The sequence below is a fragment of the Protopterus annectens genome, chromosome 1.part1 (genome assembly GCF_019279795.1).
Source record: "Protopterus annectens isolate FY-2018-M chromosome 1.part1, PAN1.0, whole genome shotgun sequence".
NCBI lineage: Eukaryota > Metazoa > Chordata > Ceratodontiformes > Protopteridae > Protopterus > Protopterus annectens.
This window is the reverse complement of record NC_056726.1, coordinates 1,483,607,821-1,483,631,668: the sequence shown is the minus strand read 5'-3', so window position 1 is coordinate 1,483,631,668 and position 23,848 is coordinate 1,483,607,821. Positions and strand designations below refer to the sequence as shown.

Below are 23,848 nucleotides of genomic sequence, written 5' to 3'. Positions count from 1 at the left end.
GTTCATATGTGTATAACAGGATAACAAGGTACAGCACTATAAGTGCATGGCTCCATAGGTTCATATGTGTATAACAGGATAACAAGGTACAGCACTATAAGTGCATGGCTCCATAGGTTCATATGTGTATAACAGGATAACAAGGTACAGCACTATAAGTGCATGGCTCCATAGGTTCATATGTGTATAACAGGATAACAAGGTACAGCACTATAAGTGCATGGCTCCATAGGTTCATATGTGTATAACAGGATAACAAGGTACAGCACTATAAGTGCATGGCTCCATAGGTTCATATGTGTATAACAGGATAACAAGGTACAGCACTATAAGTGCATGGCTCCATAGGTTCATATGTGTATAACAGGATAACAAGGTACAGCACTATAAGTGCATGGCTCCATAGGTTCATATGTGTATAACAGGATAACAAGGTACAGCACTATAAGTGCATGGCTCCATAGGTTCATATGTGTATAACAGGATAACAAGGTACAGCACTATAAGTGCATGGCTCCATAGGTTCATATGTGTATAACAGGCTACAAGGACAATGGCGGCATTCAAAGTACTCATGTATCCCTAATCTCTTAACAGGTCTACTACCCTTGATAAGTGTCACCAGGGTTTTGGGAACATGCACATCTACAAGCTGTCCTCATGGAGATGGCCCATCTGCAAATATTCTGTGTCCAGTACAGACGTTTGTCCGACAACAGCTATGATTGTCTTGTTCTGCATCCCATGGTGTAACCTGAACATGATGTGTGTCACAGCTGATGTGTGCTTCACATGCATGGGGGGCCTGTTACATATAGGGTGTACTGTCTGTGTTACATACCTGTCTCTCCAGCATGTACTATTTATACCACAATGATGGGGTAGGTGCGTAGGACAGGTAAGACATGTGTTAGTCCTGTGTCATATATATGCTGGAGGTACACAGTGGGATCTGACACCTCCCTGTATGGCAGCCATACACACCCCCTCCAAAGCATTTAGGAGACAGACTACACATGTGCGGTCTTTACTCAGACTCCATAGGACATGTTATCTGCAATGTTTATTGCTGTACCATGGAACCTGTGTGGCTGCTACAGTTGTAAGATAGGCATGTGTAGTGACATACCATGGGTGCCATTGTAAACAATGATAGGTGAGATGAGTGCCACAGTTAGTATAACAATGACAGTCTGGGAGTTGACCTTTCTTTTTAGGTTGTACAACATTGAATGCATCCCCACATCTTACAGACCAGTGACAGTCAAAGGCTACATTACTCTCTGTTTCCATAACTCCATGAGTAATGGCTCAATTGTGTGTGGTGTGCAGACGCTACCATATTTTCCAAGGGTGGATGACTTCCCAAAGGATAGCATTGTGCAGTTGTTGGTATTTAGTATTTGTCAGTGGCTCAGACAAAAACTGAATGTATGTCTCAGGCCATCCTGGATAACTGTTGGTTCTGTGTGGGATTCAGTGACAGCTCCTGATATGCAATCACCTGGTAATGTAGTCAGTCAGAGGGCACTGACAGTGGCTGTGACTGCATAGAGGGAATGGCTAGAAGGGGTATGCCATCAGTGATGTCTGGGGAAATCCACTGGTGACTGGCATCAATGCAGCGTAGGTCTCCCAATGCTATCTTCCCAGATTATGACTGTCAGACACTTGCCATCCACCAGCTGACATAACACTCTGTAGATAACCTACACACTTTCCAGCAAGGCCTGCTGGCCTAATAGTGTCAAACACTTGTCAGGCCATGGTAGGTAGAGTGAGTAGTATTCCCATCATCCATTGCATAGTGTAAGACTCAATGGGAGCCACCAGTTAGCGTCAGTAGGCATGATGTGGCCTTGAGCATAACAAACAGTGTGTGGGTCCAGTGTCAGTAGGTGTACAACAGTGTTGCTGCTCGTATCCATGCTAACTCCTTTCATGGCATTTCATGTCGCATGACTCAGAGATCTGAGGACACTGCTTGCACTACATGCTAGTTGTCCTTTGTGCAACTAAGTATTGCAGTTGCTTCCACCATGTTCCAAGAAGACAGTCATCCAAGGTGTATGTACAGAGGGCAAACAAACACATTAGAGAAGTGTAATATGTATACCATTTGAGGTTAAGGTGGGGTTTTACACATGTATTCTGCAGTTGGACACTACCCAAGCAGTATGTACTGGAAGGACACAATTACCTTGTGAAGACTGTGTTAAGCATGGCAGTCCATAGACTTGGCAGTGGTTGGCAACTACTACTGCCAGTCTCACCAACACCACTCTCACATAGGCTACAATGCTCCAATACAGTTTCTGTCATCACATGCAAAATGTTACTATGAAGCCCATGAGGACAAGCAGGACACAGCCTGTTTGTTCATCCACATAGCTGCCTCACATCATGAAAGGCTCTGTAGGCTTCACATACTCTTTTCCAGGTAGTTGCCTTGATTAGCAACCTGGGCAATCAGTTGGCTTTTGCATGTGTTATCCCTTCTGTTCCAGGGTTGGTGGTATGTCACTAGGGAACTGACAAAAGAGGGATTAGTAGCACTGCTGTAGTGCCACTACATGATGTACAATGTCCAGTGACATAGATATCAAGTCTTGCTGAAACAATCGGCACACTGACGGTGAACCATCCTAGGTGACAATTTTACAGCTAGTCATGCATCCTGCCCTTCAACAGATTACTGGTGAATATCTGCACAACATGGTTGTGAGGCCTACTGCAGCAGACTGGCCACCTTTGGCCAATGTGTGTCCATCTGCCACATGTCCTAGGCATGTCATACTGTACAGTTATGTACTTGAAACATGTCTGTGTTCCCACATCATGTCACACAACAACCAGTGTGCTGTCTAGTTGCTTGACAGGCATCGTACACTTGCAAAGCCAATGTAATGTCAGTCAAGTTGAACAAGTCCTCTATGCATGCACAGGCTTCCACATCTTCACTGCAAGGTGTGGCTACCAACACTGTATATCAGGCTGTCAAGCCCAAGAGTGTGGCAGCATGACTCTACCTTTGCAGGACCTGCTACTGAGATGTTGGGAGTGCCCCCACCCCTCTACTCCTATGACAAACAAATGCAATGTGTGACAGATGTGACTGCATTTCAAACTTTGTTGCCATGGTGTCTCGAACAGCAATCATTACTTTTGGCAATGAGCATTAAGCCAACATGCACAGCTCACATCCTGCACCACCTATACCCACATCACACACACCTGCATGTATGCAACTCCTTACCAGACACATTGCCAAACAGACACCTGAGAAAATCATGCCTCTGGAGAGCACAGTATACATAATACTGCATGCACCACTCTCTCACTGGTCAAACACCTGGGGAAAAACACAAATCACACCTCTTAGTCAGAGGTGATTACACTGTGAGACACATTGATGTCTGTGTCGAATTACTTCATATGGGAAAGATCACAGATAGCTGTCTGTGGATTGACACTGTATTATGTATTATGTATTGGACTTACCACACATTGCCGCAAATCAAGGGATATCAGTTAACATAATGTTGACATCATAGTTCCTGCAGTTGTGTATGACTAGGGACATACCTCACCGGCCTGCATGCAGACACATGACTGTGCTTAGCCAGTCTGTGTCCCTCGTGGGTATATGCATATCTTTCAGCTGCAGTTGACCCTCACCTAGGATGATGGCTCCATACACATGAAAACTGATGGAAGTTAATAATTGCCTTAGCATGTGTTGTCATTGTCAGGGGATCTACTACATGTCTACCTGGGATGCCTTACTCAATAGACATCAATGCTTCACCAGTGATGGTGTTCATCTTCATCTCTCATCCCTAAGATTTGGAGTACTGGCAATGGCTACTGGCCCACAGTGCATCTTAGATGCACTGTTCAGGGAAAAGTTGGCAATGAGAACACCATATTTATACAACATCATGGTTATACTGCTACACTGTGGGTATGACAATTCTGAACCCCACTCTGTGGAATGTGTCCCCACCCTGGATTATGCAGACATGTGTGCAAACAAGGACATCTGCTTCAAGGCTGTGGACAGCACCACAGCCATACCTGACTACACGTCCATCAACATCTTCATACCTCAAAATGGCAATGTTCAAGGTTCTTCAGGTGGTGTATACATACTCATTAAGGATAGATAAACCTCCAGAGTTTGTGAAACACTGTGATTTCCCAGAGACATTGCAGGTGCCATTCAGTACTGGAAGGGCACATAATCAAGCAATAGTTGGCTACAGGAGCAGCTCCATGAATCCAGACACCCATTGTGCATATTTGTAAGTACACATGTTTATCAAGATATATCATTACACGATGGTGTGGGGTGGCATTAAGTGACCACCATCTGTGTTACTTAGTCGTGCTGCAGCTCACTTGCCCAAAGGTTATTCTATGTCCTTAACTACAATGCTCTCGAACAGTGCCATGACATCCCCCCCCCAAGGGGAACCAACGTGTTGCATCATGTGTTTGCCAATATGGGTGACCACTGCAGCCCCCTCAATGTGAGATCCACCCTGGTGGGATCTGACCACAGATCAGTGTTATTAAAACTACCAGCACTAACCCCCTTTGCAGACAATACAGACATATATACAATACAGCATCCTCCGGGTGCTCCAGTTTCCTCCCATATTACAAAGACATGCATCTGGAGCATTTCTCCCCAGGCCTCCACTGAACATTGGCTTCTTTCCAAGTCGGACTTTCCCAGTTAACAAAGGTTAAATAAATATATAGATATATATATTTCAAAAAAGCCATTTATTACCTCCTGTGGGATGGTTTACATAGCTTGACTGCACTTCCCCCCCTGATGGGACAGGCAAGTATGTGGAGCTCTACACCCATGCATTATGTTAGTAGCATTCCAACTTCATTAAATCGGCTGTACCTGACAGGAGGAACACAGGCTCCTCATTACACAGCAAGCCTGCCTGGTGGACAACTGCCATTATCAGCTGTACAATAAGAGGTGGACATTGCTGTGTGACATTTGGGGTGAAGGTGCCCCCCCTAAAATGGAGGCACACCCTCCTCAGCTAAAACAAGCACATAGTGTTGTTGTGATGTTGTGTAGACACAGTAAGTGACAAAATTAGCCACCCACATAAAGCAGAACCACAACCCACATTGTAGTTACATGTGTAATCTCAAAGGACAGGCCCAGATTGTTGGTGAACTCATATATAATGATGCCACATAGAATGGGTCTGTACTCATAGCTAGCCTGTAGTCCCACATGTTCTGCATCAACTTCACTTCCCAGTTCCCACCACATGTGACACATGACATTCCTACAACCTGTCCATACCTTCCATATCTACAGAGCAGGTTGTAAATGGCCTCTCTGTGGAGGATACACAGCATTTACTGGACATGCTAACATCCCAGGCTGCATCCTACATGGGATCAGTCATGGATTACTAACACCACTGGGAACATCTTGCAATCATACTGAAACCAATGGCTGGACTTCTGCTGACTAGACAATGGCAACTGTTATACCTTTGCACAGAGGTGGTGCATGTACTGACCACCAGAACTACAGACCTCTTTGCCTGAGTATCCATATCTGTATGGCCGTAGGGGTAATCATCATGGGGATGATCAGCAAACATATATGTAATCTACACACATTTGACTGTAGACAGTTTGGATGTCTGACAGGGGGATCACAACTGTTAAACATGGTGGACATTTCCAAGGCAGTCACCAAGGACCTGGGTGAGGGAACATCAGGGCATATGACCCCCTGGAATGAGCCAAGCTGTCTGACTATATCCACCACTCAGGCATCATTTACAAAGCACCCACTTAGGCATCCATGGTACTATCACTGTAGGGGTCACTTAGTGACCCATTGATGGCACATATACTCAACATAGGGACATCTGCCTCCAATAGCTGATCTGTAAACAGCAGTGTTCAACAGGCTTAGTCATGGGTCCTCTACTACTTGGAATCCATTTAACCATGATACAAGTAAATACTGACTGTCTGTGGCTAACAATGTTGGCTGATACCTGCAAACTGTGAACACTCATGGAGTCTGTGAGTTATGTCAATATCCTGCAAGAGGGTATTGATGAACAAATGCCTGTTAACATTGTAATGGCCATAAACTCCATGCAACTATATAAGTAGTATAATTTTCATCACTAGCACATATGTACCTGATAAGTAGCACATCAGTTGCAACATGTGATGTACATACCCAGGGGAGAAAGAACTGGGCACACAGATTTACACCTAATGTGCCTGAAATCACCATGTTTCCCCAGTGGTATGACGGGAATCATGTGTCATAGCTAAGGGCACAATCACCCATAACTGACATACTCATAACCTCAATGTACTCTTCCCCTCAGCATGCCAATATCTGAGTGCAATGGCCATTTTGGTGATGGACCTTTCCAAGCTGTACTGGCACTTGCACACAACAGAATGGTCCCTCACAGGGGAACTTCATGTCTTCAGCATGTGTTCAATGGGGATTGTCTGAAATGGGTTTCATTGTAGCCTGTGGCATATAGACTACTCAGAGGTGATCTCTGCCTTGCATATGGGGAAATGTGTGACTGTACTTTATTGTAAATACTGCATATCTGTAGGCGGCATAGTACATGGATTAATCACTCTAAAGACATTAACCTAGTATGTGACATTAGTAATACATGCTGGTAGGAGAGATTTGTCCAACAGACTTTAACCCACCTTTGAAACAGAACCCAGGCTATTGGCAAACAGTACCCCTCAGTGCACCTCAGCACATGCCATCTGTATGATTGGCTGGGTGGCCATCATTTCACCACAGGGCTTCTGCCTGTGTCCCTCTTGGACTGGGGCAGTATGTGCTGATCATGTAAATAACAGTATACAGTATATGATAGCGATGGCTGTATGGCCATTATGTTACTGAAGTTCAAATGTGCTATGGTTCCATAAGCTGATGTAAAATGCTATAGCAGCCACACACATAAACGTGGCTACACTGGGGATAGCACACTTCCAATTACTGCTTACAGGACATGGGACTGCACACACATAGTGCATGTTGGCTGAATGTAGATTAGAATGTTTACCTATGTAATGGTACACACTACAGATCACAGTATGTGATGCAAGAAACACACCTCATGTATGATAGTACTAGTTTAGGACATATTATGTCTGATAACATCAGCAGACCTAATTGGTCGGGCACTTGAAGGGCCATATCACCTGCTACAAATACAATTCTGCAAAACCCTACCTCTTTCTAAGTTACTGAAGTGATCATATTTATGCCATACAGACATACAGACACACACACACACACACACACACACACACACACACACACACACACACACACACACACACACCAAGTGGCCTAGAGTGGCATTAAAACCCCAAACTATCTAGTCTTACACACTATAGATCACAATACTCATCGCATGCACCACAGCTTAAGCTGGATGCTACAATAGCAGCTGGTAGTCTTAAGGTAGATGACATAATCAGGCCTTGTAGAAGAGGGCAGTATGGAAGCCAGCAGCAACTTACAAGGCCAAAAAGTGCATAACCATTGCAGTTTGATAGCCAATGGGGGTTTCTCAGTTGTTTGGCAGGGGAGATGCACAGACAGACACACACACACACACACACACACACACACACACACACACACACACACACATGCACCAAGTGGCCTGCATTGAGATTAGAATCCCTACCTATCTAGTCTTACACATTATAGATCACAGTACTTATCACATGCACCACAGCTTATGTCAGATGCTAAAATGGGTAGATGGCATCTTCAGGCCTTGTAAAACATAGCAGTTCGGAAGCCAGCAGCACCTTACAGGGCCAAAAAGTGCATAACTAATGCAGTTTGATAGCTTTTTAATTTCTCCAGGTCTTTTGGGTTTCTAATACTATGATGGGAGTGGACCCCATTCCTAAGTCAAAGTATGATTAAAGTTCATGAAATTAGCAAAGAACAAAGCAATGGTGTATAAGAGTGGTGGTACGCCACTAATAAAATCAAGTCAACCACTCAAAGTAGCCAAAAACCTGGGACCAAAGAGTAAGAACTTCCACATTTAATCCTTGAATCAAAGCATAAGAAATAGCACACTGATGTAAGAAATAATCAGTTAAAACTCAGTAAAATCAAGTCGGTCAAGCACTTTTGTCATAAGACTTCATCAGAACAATTTAAAATGGTAACACAGTCCTTATATACATAAGCTTTCCCCCATTAAACACAGCCAATCAGTTGTTAAAGTGCCAGTTCACAATATGCATAAAAACCTGTTGCAAAAACCATGACACTCCAAAGTTTAAACATTGGTCCTATTGTAAATGTAGGTGTAGGACTCATATTTATCTATAAAATGCCAAACTGTGCAAATACTAAAAAATTAGACATATTTAAGTAATAATTGTGGTTAGAATAGTAATAGGGACCAGTTAAAGTCTAGAAGCCCTGTACTTTAACTCCGGTCTGATGCTAATATGATTGTTGATATCAGGAGCAACAGTGGCGTTCAATTTGAGCTGCCATCTCATTTCAGCTCTTAATAGTTTGTTTGTCCAATCACCTCCTCTTATATCTTTACTAACTACCTCTAAAATACCATAAAGAAAGACGTGGTCTGGGTTTATTTTAATATGTCTATATAGTACGTTGTTATCATCTTTCTTCGAAATACTATATAAATGCTCATAAATTCTCCTCCACAACCTCCTTTCGGTCTTACCTATATAAAAATACCCACAAAGTTGGCACGTTGCAAGGTAAACCAAACCATTCATTGTACAGGATCCTGCCCTGAATCTCACTTCAATGTTATGGGGGCCTAAATGAACTGTTGGGGTACCAACTATGTGTTTGCAATATTCACATGCCCCACATTTTGTCGTCCCCTTTGTTCTAGTATTTTTACCCACCCCAAGATGTTCCAATAGGGTTTTCAAGTTCCTATTAGTGATATAGGAAAAGGTAGGTTCATTACCTATAACTGCCAATAGTTCCTGATTACTTTTAAAAATGGTCCAGTTGTTTCTAATGATGTTTCTAACTCCAAAAGACATTTCCCCATGTGTTAACTTTGGCCCGAACACTGTTCTCTTTCTCTGCCTAGGTCTATTGTCAGTAGCAGCAGAATCAACTTCAGCATCTAACACATACAGGTGTAGCAGACCTACAGCAGCCCCTAGCATTCTTTCAGTTAAAATTCCCAAGTCTGTACTCCAAATGGTGCAGAGTATTGGGGAAAAATCAGAATGTAGGGTGTATGCATGCTTTATAGAGCTCTGCTCTAGATGCAGAATGTGTGATTGGCTAACTATGATGCATTCCACCTGCCTACAATATAATTAACATCATTTAATGGCCCTATTTTAGCTTAAACAAGGATAAAACTAATTACATACATTTTTTCAGACACGCTCAGCACAGCGGAGTACCGAACAAAGACGCGCACAGAAGGTAAACAAAGCTTAGAAGTTAGTGGACACACCCCCTGAAGGGACACAGTCAGCCAAGCGGCACGCCACGCAAACACACGTGCCTAAGCTGAAATGAGCTTAGAAATCAATAGACACCCCCCTCCCCCGGTGTCAGCTACATCCTGTGTAAACAGCAACATAAGTCTAAGCCTACACAAAGGGGATATGCAGACATGATTAGTCCTTTCTGCTATTCAGTAAACTCCACCTCATTTGCATAGGTATCCATGCTCACACCCTGGAAACTACACATTTCATAGCCCAACCACCTTAGCAACAGCACCAATGCACCATTGTAGGGACTCCATGCACAGTCCTCTAATACATTTCTGTTACATAATATTCATTTTTTTTCCAATTTTTTTATTTTTCTATAAAGCATGTCTGCACACTGTGGCACACTGTGCAAACATGCCCAGATTATTAAAAAAAAAAGAATTTATTTCCTTTAATTTTTCTGACATACGGGGTATTAGTTTCACTCATATGTATGTGCTATGACATTTCTGTCTATATATCTCCATTTTTACAAACCTTTTTGTCTGTCGACACTCCTGTACATGGAATTTTTCTGTGTACACTACAGACACTGACACAGGGTCTAAACAGATGCCTATCTGCTTGCTGGATCATTTTACCTGCCTCATTTGCATGAGATTCACCTACTTATGAGGTGATTTGCATGCCACAGAAGTTTCCACTTTAGACCATGTGTGGGCGCTGCTCAGCAGCGCTTACTGAATCTAAAAATGTTTGCGCCATGTAAGTAGGGTGGCGCGATGCCTACATGGAAAAAAAATGTGTAGGCTTTATTAAATTCCCCCCACTGTCCTTTGCCTGACTCATGAAATGAAAAAGAAAATTTTTATATTTTGTAAATGCACTCCCATGTCTGTCAACATTCAGGTAAGGTGAAGTCTTCCTTTTTGGCATCATTAAATTTTATGTGAGAATTTTTTAGCTAGCCTGTAGGGAAACCTTCTGTTAAAAAGTAATATAATGGACGATGAGGTAGCCATAAACAAACTAAATATTATCGCCACTTGTTGTACTTTTAAAAATGTTTTAGTGTCCATATTTGTAGTATCCAAATCTCCATTAGACCGACATGATTTTGTATAATTATCCAAAGACAGTACCTATTTTATCCCTCTAAAAAATCTAACCAAAGCAGAAAGCTGTCCATCTTGCATCTGTACCCTTTGGTAAGGAGTGTAGGTTACAAAATAAATATAGGCAAAAGGAATGCCCATCTAGTACCTTAGTAATTATGTCATGAAACGATTTTGCTTGCATGGTTTCTTATCACATCTCCATTTTAAATTAAACTAAAGAAACTTAGCACTGCATTCAAAATAGCAATATTACTAACTGAACAAAGAAGCTATTTGCTACAGTAGGCAATAAAGGAGTGTGTCCACTAAAATGTGCATATGACACATGGATGTTTCAAACAAAACAGGAGTGTATCCACTAAAAAGTGCATGTGATACACCAGTAATAATACCCAGCAGGGTGTGCATTATTGAGTAAATAACACACAGCCAAGGGTCTTCTGAGGTGCAATATCTGGAACAGACCTTTCCCATCCCCCTAGTGTCTTTTTTTATGAAATGCCAAACTGATAAACCTACCAGCTTAATTAAATCTATGAAGGGATGTCTGAAAATGGTGCTGCTCAGTGCTAGAAGTCTTAACAAGAAACTGCACTCCCTGCAAGCCCTCATCTCCCTGGAGAGTGTAGAGATCTGAACATAGTGAAGACATGGTTTAAACTCACTGAAAGAACCCCAGTAGTGCAAGGTTATAATGCCTTTCACATGTTTAGACCAGCTACTGCACAGGATGGAACTAAATGTGGAAGAGTGTGGGTCTATATTAAAAACAATCTTGTATCCAGACTAGTTAAAGTGTATGACCCACTGGAACTCATACATCTGCAACTCACCATAAACAGGGTCTTGTACCATATCCTTGCAACCTATAGGTCCTCCTCCATGAATCAGGAAATCTATAGTACCTGTCTCAATGTACTAGAGTAATTTACAGTTCAACTCAATACAATGTTCTTGAGGATCTCAACTATCCCTCTATAGACTGGGAATCCTACATCACTTCTAATGCACAAGCCCAGCAAATCCTAAACTTTGTTAATAACAGCATCCTGAAACTTTTTCTTATGTGTTTGACCACAAGCCTTTTGAGTTCATCGGTAGAGGAAAGGTTGGGGGGCGGGGTTGTTGTAAAACATTGCCGATAAATAGTATTTAGAAGGCCATTTTGTTTTGTCTTGATAGAAGTATTTTGTGTCACTAGTATTCCTATATAAATTTGGTCGATGTTTTAAGTTGTTTTCTGTGTTTATTTGTGGTGGGGAGGGGCTGTGGTGTAGTTGGGCACTTTTGTCAAGTGTACTTTCGTTATTCTTAAAGGCAGACATTTTATTGTTTGTAGATGTTTTTGATTTATTGAAAAGTTTTTTTATTTATTTTCAGAATGCTCACCGGAGCAGTCCATCTGAGTAACGCTGCCCCATTTTATCAGAGTCCCCAAAAAAAGTGCTGCTTTTTAATGTATTGCCGCACAACTGCGAATAGGGGTTATAGGTTATTATTTGTGTGGAAGGAAGCTTTATCTTTTAAGATATTTATATCAGTTTTATTTTACTTTCCATGACCTGGATAGTCTGGGTGGTACATGTTCCTTTTTATTACAGTCCCAGAAAAGGAGATATATATATATATATATATATATATATATATATATATATATATATATATATATATATATACACCGGATTTCAAATTCACATATTTCACTAACAAATACCTGATAATATCTGAATATGTTTTGTAAATATTGACATGGGGTAAATGACTAGGCTTACAATAGCCCTCAAGGGCAGTTAGCCTAGTAGTAATCTATGAATCTATGAAACAGTCGGTCCATTCTTCTACAGGGATACAAACATCCTTGACCTTGCATTCACAAACATGGGGGGGGGTTCCTCATACAGCGTAATATCTTTGCTCATCAGATCTAACCATAAGGCAATGTTACTTGAAATAAAATTTAAATCTGGGGATCCAGTAAAACCAGAAACCTTTAGGAACTTTTCCAAGGCTAACCTCTCTCTACTAAGCAACACCTTGGCTAAATTCCAAGCACCTCTAACCCAGTAAACACCATATCATACACTGAGCTATTTGCAAAATCTCTGTACAGCCATATTGATAGCTGTATAGACTGAATTGTTAAAGGAAGGTCATTCCTATTAAATCTGGTGGATTTTTTTGAGAAGGTCACCAAAGCATTGGATGAAGGTATGACTGTGTAAATAGTTTACCTCAACATGTGCAAGGCTTTTGATACAATACCACACTTAGGCATTATAGACAAGCTCACTAATTTAGGTATAAACCCTTTTATCACTCTACACTAGAGGAGTCTCCCAAGGCTCGGTACTGGGCCTGCTACTTTTTGCCATCTATTTCTCTAAAATGGAAGCAAATGTTGAAGGTTAATGGCTGACTATGTTTTCAGATGATTTCAAGCTGTGAGTTATCATCCACTCCCCTGCAGACACTATCATTCTTTAAGAAGGTCTATCTTTGACTATGAAATGGCACCAAAGCCATGGTTTTAAATTCAATGCTAAGAAATGCATAATTATACCATTTGGGAAATCAGCCATCCTGGCTAATTACCATGTTGATAATATACTCCTAGGGTACACCGCTCATTATGGGTCTACTGCTTGAGGTGGCTTCCCCTATTTTGACTAGGTGGGTTCTATCAGTGAGCCAGTTTGCTATCCATCTGGTACCATAGAGATAATGCCTAGCTGAGAGAGTTTATCTATTATACCTGAGTGGGGAATAGTATCAAAGGCTTTGGCTAGCTCAAGGTAGGTGGTGTGCACCGTCTTCCCCTCGTTTATGGCTTTGGTGACTGTCTCAAAGAAGTCGACCAGATTTAACAGGCATGACTTCCCCTTCATGAAACCAAACTGTGTGGGATAGAGTGTTTGGAGGTTGCCAATGTCCTTGTTAATGAGGTCCATGATAATCCATTCCATGGCCTTGCAGATCAGGCTAGTTAGGCTGATGGGTCTATAATTTCCTGGATCGGTGGATGCTCCACCTTTGTGCAAAGGGATGACAGTGGCTGTCCTCCACTTGGCTGAAATGAAGCCAGCACTCAGGCTTTGGCTGAATAGGGTGCCTAATGGTGCTGCCTGTCTGAGTTCATGCAGGATGCAGCCTGGGATGTTATTGGGGCCTATGGAGGCTGTATTTTTTGCCTTTGAGAGGGCAGAAATGACCTGCTCCCTAGAAATAAGGGGGCAGGTGCTGGGGATGTCCTGATTTACTGAGGAGGGGATAGAGTGGTGATGTTTTCCCTTAACCTGTCTGCCAGCAGGTTGGCTATATCTACGGCGTTTGTGTATGTGGTGTCCTTGACCACCAGTTCTGAGCAGATCTGAGTGCTTCCTTTGAGATTGCAGACATAGGTGAAGAAGGCCTTATGATTGTCTTTAGTAGATCTGGCCAATTTGGACTTGAAGTTTGCTTTGGAGGATTTCACTTGTGCTGTCATTTTCTTGTTCAGACTAAGGAGAGGTTGCTTCCAATTAGGCACCTGCTCCTTCTTAGTCCTGAACAGCAATTTTTTCCCTAGCTGGGGGGGGGGGGGGCAGGGGAGACGGCGACTTTGAAAGCTACCAGGCAGGATGACAGTGTAGGGATGCTGCAGTTGATTAATAGCAAGTCCAAGATATTATCACCTCTTGTGGGAGTGTCGACCAGCTGGTCCAAGGCATTTTCATTGACGAAATCAAGGAATCTCTGGGCATTTGTATTTTGGCATAGGTAGTTCATCCAAGCTATGGTTGGATAGTTAAAGTTGCCCAGGATCAGGGTAAAGGGTTGAATCATGATAGATTTGAACAGGCCCAGATAGGTGGAGTGGGCATCTTGAGTCAAAGTTGGGGCCCTGTAGCTAGCTATGATTTGTCAATGGTTAACTGCACCTGGAGTGTCTCCTGTGCATCATACTGTTTGACCAGCCTGGAGGTGTGTATGTCTTTAATATATATTGCAACTCCACCTCCTTTTGCTTTGCTGACCACGGTTTGGGGTCTGAATGTATGATAGGATAGAATGAGCAACCTGGTATGGCTGGGGTGCTGTCAGCAGCTTTGAACCAGGTTTCTGTGACTGCACAAATGTCAGCATCTTCCAAGGTTGAGAATGCTTGCAATCAGTGCAGTTTCATGTTTAGACTCCTAGTGTTTAGCATCATGACCTTTACGTTTTGATGACATTTTCATGTTGGTAGTTTTGACCTGATGGCTTTGCCTAAAAAAGGCACTATGGGGGAGACAAGAGCCTTTGCCAGGAGCTTGAAGCCCAAGTAAGACAGATGCTGGCCATTTCTGGCAAAGCTTCGTGGCTTGTCAATCATGTCTTCCTCTGCTGTCAGGTACTGAATTCCCTTAGAACGACAATAGAAACTAAGCCAATTGTTAAAGTCAATCATTTTCTCTTTGTATTGAGGCATCATTCTGGGTGACGGTAGAATGCTGCTTAAGGCTAGGGACATACCTGCCTGGGAAACAGTGAGCTCGATCATGTTTCTCTTCATATAGTCCAGGGAGGTGCATCTAAAGTCATTCACACCAACATGGACTATGACAGAGTACCTGTTGTTGACAGACTTAAGTGTATGGGTGATATGGCAGATTCTGACACCTGACAAACAACTAACCGTGACTTTCTCCTTATCCAGCCTGGTGAGGGGCACATCTGTGTATCTCACAATGGAGTCTCCTATGATTAATATGTTGGGTTTATGTTTAGATGTTAGTGGTTGTGAGACACAGGTGTGTGGCATGGTGGGCAGTGGAGTCTGTGTGTTTTTACCTCAGTCTCTTTTATTTGGGTATGTTTTTGTTGAAGATCTCTGCACATGTGGGTGTGCGTTGTATAGGTGTGGGTGATGTTTGAAGTGTGGTGTTTTGAAAACTTTCTCAGTACCAGATATACTGGCTTGTGAGGGACAGAGCATAGACTCTAGTTTCTTAATGTAATTGCATCTCTCACAAATTGTGTTCCTAGATGGTAGTAGTAGAGGGTTGTCTGTGTACATGAGGCAGTTGCTACACTGTCTCAGGATGCCCATATCAACCAGATTGGCAGGAGAAACCATAGTCCATCCATATTTGTCAGAATCTGAGGGAGAGAGGCCAGAAAGATCTAAGGGGGTAAAAGGTTGAAGGTCTAAGAGGAATGCTACTAGGTGATCACACAAGTGCTACTAAGGGAAAATGTGTAGCTGTAATACCTCACAATGGGTTACAAACAGTGCAGCTGTGGTGCATGACATGCAAACAAGCCCAAACCAGCTCAAACATGGGGTTTAAATACCAGAAAAAAAAACAGAAGATTCTAGTAACACAGAAATCTAGCCAATCCTGCTAGCCCCTGCTTACTTTACCAATCAGCCTTTGCCAGACAAGGTCCAGGCAGCTCTGCTACTCTCACTAGCAGAGAAGATAGGCCCATACCAACACAATATGTCTTCCAGAAACACAAAAGGCAAACACAAGATGGCTGCCAGAAACACAGAAGGTAAAAACAAACAGCTCTGGATGCAGAAAACCTGTATCCAGACTATGCTACTCAATTTAATGGTTAAGAACACTGTAAACTCACAAAAAACACAGATTAACCACTTCAGACAAAATAGAACTCACAGTATGAAAAAATAGTTAAACGGTAATGAAATGCAGTAAAATGCAGTTAACAGTAATGAATTGCAGTAAATAGCAATGAAATACAGTTAAACAGTAATGAAATACAGTTACTCAGCAAAGTGCTTTAAAACAGTGCAAATGTGATAAATTAGCTCAGAATCACAACACTAAAAAACAGCTCAAATAAAGCAACAATTCAATAAAATATTGTCATCAGTTTAATCAGGCTACCGACAAGCAGTAAAAAATGTGGCAAACTAAATGCATTTAAACACCTAATCACAAGCAAAATGAAGTAGGAAGAGGCACTATATATATATATATATATATATATATATATATATATATATATATATATATATATATATATTTTAGTAGAATGTGAGGAAAGAGAAGATAATTCAAAGTTAAGAAGCTAAAGGGGTGGGCCTTCACAACTGATCACACTGTAGTCAGTAGAATGAGCTGATGCAATGAGACTGGGAGGAGTACACAATATGAAATTTATAGTAGAGGTGGGCAACTCAAAAGCCACCAAGTTTTAAGACCACAACAACAGTTAGGTAGGTGAGTGGGGATACAAGTTTGGAACAGAGGTAAAGATTCAATTCACTAAGCCTAAAATACAGTTGCACAGTTTAAACAGAGATGCACCAAATATTGCTTTTGTAAATTAGAAGTGCAGAAAACAGTTGAAAATAAGCACTTATCATTTGTAGTCTCACAGCAGGTTTTTGGAAAACAGCAGAGCAAGGGCAAAAGGCCTAACTCACTGCAGCTTTGAGCAAATAAGCACAAACTGGTTTAAACACTGGCTATTTAAGGCGGAGAAACAGGAACCAGCCAAAGTTCAAATTATCCAATCAAAAACCCTAAACACAGCCCTGTAGCAGTAACACTAGCTAGATCAGACCAAACTGAAACTGTCTCCCATGAAGTAACAGCTAGGCCTCTCTAGACAAAAGATTGTACTACAAGCTCCAAAGGTCACAAACAGTACTAGATTCAGCTCTATGATAGTGTTTTTCAAGTGCAGTAACTAGTAAAATGAACTGAACAAGCAGAGAAACAAAAAGGAGACAAAGATCAGAACAGAAGCAAGGATTCAATTCACTAAGCCTAACATACAGTTGCACAATTTAAACAGATATGCAACAAATATTGTTTTAGTTAATCAGAAGTGCAGAAAACAGTTGAAAATAAACACTTATCTTTTGTAGTCTCACAGCAGGATTTTAGAAAACAGCAGAGCAAGGGCAGAAGGCCTAACTCACTGCAGCTTTGAGCAAAGCAAACAAGCATAACAAACCTTCGTTATGTGCAGAGCGCCTTAAAGCCCTTTCCCTCTACTCAGTCTCCTAGAGATTGCTGAGGGGTGGTCTATGCCTGGCTTATTTGCCACACTTATGAATCTCCTACAGATTCGTAAGTCAAAGAGTACCAGAAATACAAAGTCTAGAGACCTGAATTTTGTCTGTGACTTAAACAAAACTTTCTGAAGAGACAGATATGTGTCTCAGAGAGTACAACCTAGACCAGTGGATGGGGAATAGGAAATTTATGCCGGGCCTGACACCCATGTCTCCTATGGCCAGAGGTAGCTTATAAATGCCTGGCCCTCTGTGTGCTATTTGGATACAGGACATCATTATTATTTCGGGAAAACTTGGCTAGGCTTAGAAAGGCCCCCAGACCTAGCCTAGTAACAGTCTATGGATCTACAAAGTTATGAACAGGCTATGTTTTAATTTTTTTGTATTTTTTTATTACTATAGAATTTTTTGTATTTTTGATGTAAAATAGTTGCTCTGCCTAACATTTCGGATTTTCTGTAGTATGTGCAGTTGTTGTAGGGAGGAAGTATTTTCCCTCCAAAACACAAGTTATGCAACTATTTAATGTCTAAATACACACACTTACGCACATACCAATTACAGCCACATTAAGACATAATCAAATGTGTTCTGGTATGCAAATAAATAAAAACAAATCATAAAATGAAAGGCATTGCAGCCCCCCTTGACTGTCCCAGATTTTGCCTCATAGCTCATGGTGCTTCTCTGTACTTAGATTTAGAATGACACCTTCTAAAAAGAATGGAAATCATGAAGGATTTAAGTAATTCAATAATGCCAAATATTAAATGTTTAATTGTTATTATTTTCAATGGGTCTCTGCTTTTCAACTGCCTGCTGTAGTAAGTGCTATGTGTGTGTGGGTGGGTCTCTCTCTTTCTGTTGCTTGCTTAGGCACACAAACACAAAAGGCATGCAAAGAAACACATTCTTTTCTTTCTTTTTCTTTTTTTTAATTTAGATTTTTCTATTTATCTTATGCTCACTAAAAAGAAACGTGCTGCTTAGTGAGTGTAAAAAATGGTGGTGGTTTGCTTTTTAACAGTCCGAGTGTCACAGTAGCTTAATATGTTGCATTGAAGTGGCAGACTTGTTTTTCAATGGGAATTACCTGTACATTAATGCCCTGAGGGAGAACATTCACTGTCCAAAGTGGCGATGTAGACGTTACACAGTTTCTAAGTGAATGTTTCAAAGACACTAAATTGTGCATGTGATACTGCAGATACTGTGGATATTTCAGACAAAACAGGAGTGCATCTACTAAAATGTGCATGTGATAGGCGGATGTTTGGATATAAGAATGCATCCACTAAATGTGCATGTGATACAAGTGGTATCTTAAACAAAACAGGAAAGAATCCACTAAAATGGACATGTGATACATGAATGTTTGTTGTGATCCACTTAAATGTGCATGTGAAACGTGAATGTTTCAGAACAAATAAGATTGTATCCAGTAAATGAACCTGTGGTATGTGGATATTACAAACAAAACAGGAGTAAAACGTGCATGTGAAACAAGGATGTTTGAGTGCATCCACTAAAATGTACATGTCATACGTGGATGTTCATAGGTTCATAGGAAGTTACTAGGCTAGCAGCCCTAGAGCAAGCATAGCCATGTTAATCCTGAGTTCCCTCAATTGTCCTTGGCTAGATGGACATAATTCGCAAAGTGAGTCTATGATAAATACTAACTACCAATGTCTATGAGGGACATGGGTGCCACCCCCAGGGTGAATTTGCAGTCTCCCATTCATTTATCCAGGTTGAATTTGAATAGGGTCAGTGAGGATCTCTGCCACACGTGAACTGAACGTTTATTCCAGAGTGGCAGGAATGTCTGGGAGATATATCTGTCTCTCCAGCATTTTCTGTTAATGTCACATGCAAGGTTAAGATCCCTAGAGTGAGTGACTCTTGTGCCATTTGACTTGCAAATGTGCAGCATATCCCTCAGGGCAGGGTCAGAGACTGCCCTGCGGGCCTGATACAAGTAGTCTCTCAGCAGCCTATATGATACAAAGTACAGTGACAGGGCTTTCAGTTTATCCATGGAAGTCATGGTTTGGAGGCCATGTATTTTCTTATTGAGAAACCTCTGTGGTCTCACCAGCTGCTGCAGGTGTCTGGTGAAGTACATTCAGAAGGGAGCATTGTACTCTATCAATGATCTGATGAGGGTTGAATACAGTGGAGTTATAACATCCTTAGACCTGTGTGTGATGCCCTTACTTATCAGATGTGCAGTGTAGAAGGCTTTCCTTACCACTGTGGAAACTTGGTGGTCAAAGTTCAGATTGCTATCAACCTGTGTTCTCAGATCTCACACCACTGGGTTTGTACTTAGAGGGGTGCTATCAATATTGTAATTAGCAGGGAATTATGTTTTTCTAAAGGGGATAATAATGCATTTTTTTGCATTTAGTTTTAGACCATGGCTTTGGCACCAGTCATTTGTCTGTGTTAGCCCCTTCTGTAATATGTTAACATCATTGGGAGACTCTATGATTGCACCCAATTTGCAATTATCAGAGAACATGGTAAGCCAAAGGCTGTCTACTTTAGCCTGGACTTCCGAGAAATAGATTCCAAACACTAAAGGGTACAGCACAGATCCTTCTGGTATGCCACCAGTGAAGGGTCTACTGGTAGAATTGAAGTCACCAACTTTCAAAGTATGTGTTCTGTTGATGAGCTAAATGGCTACCCATCTAATGGCATAAGCTGGGAGAGTTTCTCAAGAATACCAAGTGGTGGATTGTGTCAAAAGCCTTGGCTAGGTCAGGATAGACAGTATGCACTGTCTTACATTCATCCAGGACCTTGGTGACTTTCTTGAAGAAGTCGACTAGGTTTAATAAGCATGATCCACCCTTAACAAAGCCAAACTGGGCCACTTCTGCCCTTTTTGATAAGGTCCACGATGATTCCTTCCATGGCCTTGCAGATGAAACTGATTAGACTTATGGTTCTATAGTTCCCAGGGTCAGGTGATGGCCCCCCTTTGTGCAAGGGGATTACTGTTGCTGTTCTCCACTCTGCTGGAACAAAGCTAGTTATCAGGCTATGGTTAAAGATAATGTCAAGTGGGTCCACTATGTCCTGTTTTAGATTGCTTACTAATCAACCTGGGATGTTATCTGGTCCCATTGAGACTGTGTTTTTGGCCTTGGAGAGCACAGATATAACCTGATCTCCAGAGATAATAGGCAGCAGACTGGTGTCGGGTATGCTTAGAGGTAAGGTTAGTGGGGATAGGGGGTGAAGTTTGTGCCAAATTTGTCAGCAAGCAGGTTGGCAATTTCCTCTGGTATAGTATGAGTGGTACCATCTGCTACTAGTTCGACACATAGCTGGGCATTTCCTTTTAGATTGTGGATGTAGTTAAAGAATGCCTTATGATTATCCTTAGCTAGGGATGATATCTTACCTTCATAATGAGCTTTAGAGAAATTTACAAGATTTATGATTTGCTTGTTCAAGCTGTGGAGGGAATTCTTCCTCTGCTGAGTCAGTTCCCTCTTGTTATTAGACATCAGTTTCTTCCTTTTGTTATATAACAGTTTCCTGTCAGCAATAGCTGACTCATTCACTTACAGAGCTCAAACAAGTAAATTTCTGAGGGCATCCAACTGGTCAAATTAAAAGGGCTCTCACTACTTTTTAAAAGAAAAACAAGCATTAGTAACAAAAGAAGGACTAACATTACAGACATGACTTCAGAGCAACTGATAGTTTATTTTTTAATCGCACATACCTTGCTTGTCTCATCCCACTCCATTCACCCTACAGGCTCACTCCACTTCTCTTCCCTGCACCAATTCCCACCCACCCCTGCATACTCTGAATTTATAGGTTACTTCCTTTACAAAGACCCTCCCTTCATCCTCCCATTATCCAATAATAACATCCCTCAGCACCATTTACTCAGGCCCTTCCACTTTCTAAGTTCTATCCTCTTTCCTCACAACCCACCCTCCTATCTCTACACAATCATAATAGAACAACTCATCTTTCCCCTCTGACTACTCTGGTTAAGATGTCCTCGCTTCTCTACCCCATCCTCTAACTAAATACAGTCTAGACATCCCATACCCCCTCACTCTCATATCTACTCTTTTCCCCATTACTGTCTGCTACACCCCCATATATCCCTTAACAAAATCTACCCCTCTGTTAACAATTTCATTTCCCTCATCACTTACAAGTCACCCATACAAGACATACTTCCTCTTAACACCCATCCTACTTTTTCTCTCTATGTTGACATCCTATCACACTATCCTACTTTACCCTCCAACATCACACACTCTTACCCATACTGTATCACCATACTATTTAAGTCCACACTTCCCTGTCTACCCTCCCTCTTTAATTTCGCCTACATTCAGCTTCCTAAACTAAAACATTTCAATATTCCTCTCTCCTCTCCCAAACATAAACTGAAATTCACTGCCTACTAAGTTACTTTTTTCACCAAACTAACACTATTTCCTACCAGAAGAGGACATCCACCCCAATCCCGGTCCATCCCCTCCCACCAACAATACCATAACTGCCACGCCCATAACTTACCAACCCCTCTCCTCTCCACCTAAATACCTATCACTCTATCAATAAACCTACAAAGTCTTCCAAACAAAATAGGAGAATTTCATGCTTGGATTGCCCACCACTCGCCCCATATCATAACTCTCTCAGAAACTTGGCTAAATCCACATATTATAAACTCTGAAATTCTACCTCCTGGATATAACATCTTCTGGCAGGATAGATTTTCTAAAAAGGGGGAGGTGTCACCATCCTAAACTCATAACAACTTAACCTCTCCCCCCTCTCCTTACCACTCACAGACTACTCCCCAGCAGAACTTATCTTTCATAACTATCACCTCAGCCTTCATAAACACTGGCCATAGTGTCTATCTACATACCCCCAGCAACAACATTTCAATCCTTGAAAATATCTTATCTTGGATCTCCCAAAATATACCATATGAAACAATTATATTAGGTGATGTTAATATTGATTGGAATAAGCTCTCCCCCAACCCCCCACCCCAGTTCCTCTATTAACCTATTCAGCTTCAATCAACTTATTTCTTCTCCCACTTGCAGATGCAAAAAGTCCAGCTCCATACTTGATTGGATCTTAACTTTCAACCCCAAATCAGTATCACAATCCCACCACCTTACCAAACTCAATAAGTGATTACCTCCCTATCTCAATACTAAGGCTAGTTTCGCAAACCCCTAAAACCCACCTCTATAGGCAGTGCCATAATCTCCCGATATTCAGTGCAGAAACCTTTAAGTACCAACTCTCCCTGATCAACTGGTCTCACCTGTATAACCTTCCTCTAAATTTTCTACACTCACTTGCTATCTTACGTTTCTTTGGTGTTGTCATTTTCAGTGGTCTGTGGCAAAATTTTTCTTTCCTTAATTTTGTTTTGTACAGGAACTGCCTTGATCAACTCAGTAGCTCCAGCGCTAGAGTTAAAACCAAGAAATCAACTAGTAAGCAACCACAAAGCAATGTATCAAGGAGAAACCGCGCTTTTCGTCTATGGATCCATTAATTGAATTTTAAGTATATGTTTTATCTTGATTCATTTTGTATATAATTTTGGCTTTTGTCCATTGGAGGGGAGTGTTGTATTAGTTTTGGGGATATGAATCAAGTTATGTACCCTTCCGTTTCTCCGTATGAGGTCGCATTCAATTGTTTATTATTCATTCACTTATGCATCTAGTAACTAGAATCGTGTGTTCTTATTTTTATTCATTCATTTATTATTGCAATGACATTGCAGTGATTTTAGTAATATAGCTACTCTTTCATTTTACATCAAAGGGCTACTTTCAAGTACGATGGCACCATTATAGTTCCTGGGAAACACGGCGCAGACTTTGGCGACTTTAAAGGCGAGTTTGTGTGTGTGTGTAGCATTACTGTAAACCGGCATAGTAGCATCAAGTCTCAAAGGATTATTATGTACGAATGCAAATAGAAAATACATGCTATTTTATAAGTTGAAATTAGGCTAGGCAAAATTGGAATTTCACTAGTTTTTCTTTCCTTTTTTTATTTTTGGCGATGTTTCACTAAATTTTATCCGGTTAACTGATATCCGGCAGATGCTGCTTGACTGAGGTAATAGTTTGGAGAACTGCAACTTGGATGATATCCTGGCTTTTAA

The 23,848-nt window shown here is 41.4% G+C and overlaps 1 protein-coding gene across 1 annotated transcript in view; it reads left to right on the top strand.

The window, feature by feature from the left end:
* Positions 1–18,648, top strand: part of LOC122816424 — a 142,593-nt gene extending 123,945 nt beyond the window's left edge. The window contains exon 5 of the mRNA XM_044089207.1: positions 18,602–18,648. Coding sequence (XP_043945142.1) covers positions 18,602–18,648 — 47 coding nt within the window. The remainder of the gene's footprint in view (positions 1–18,601) is intronic.
* The last annotated feature ends 5,200 nt before the right edge of the window (positions 18,649–23,848 follow it).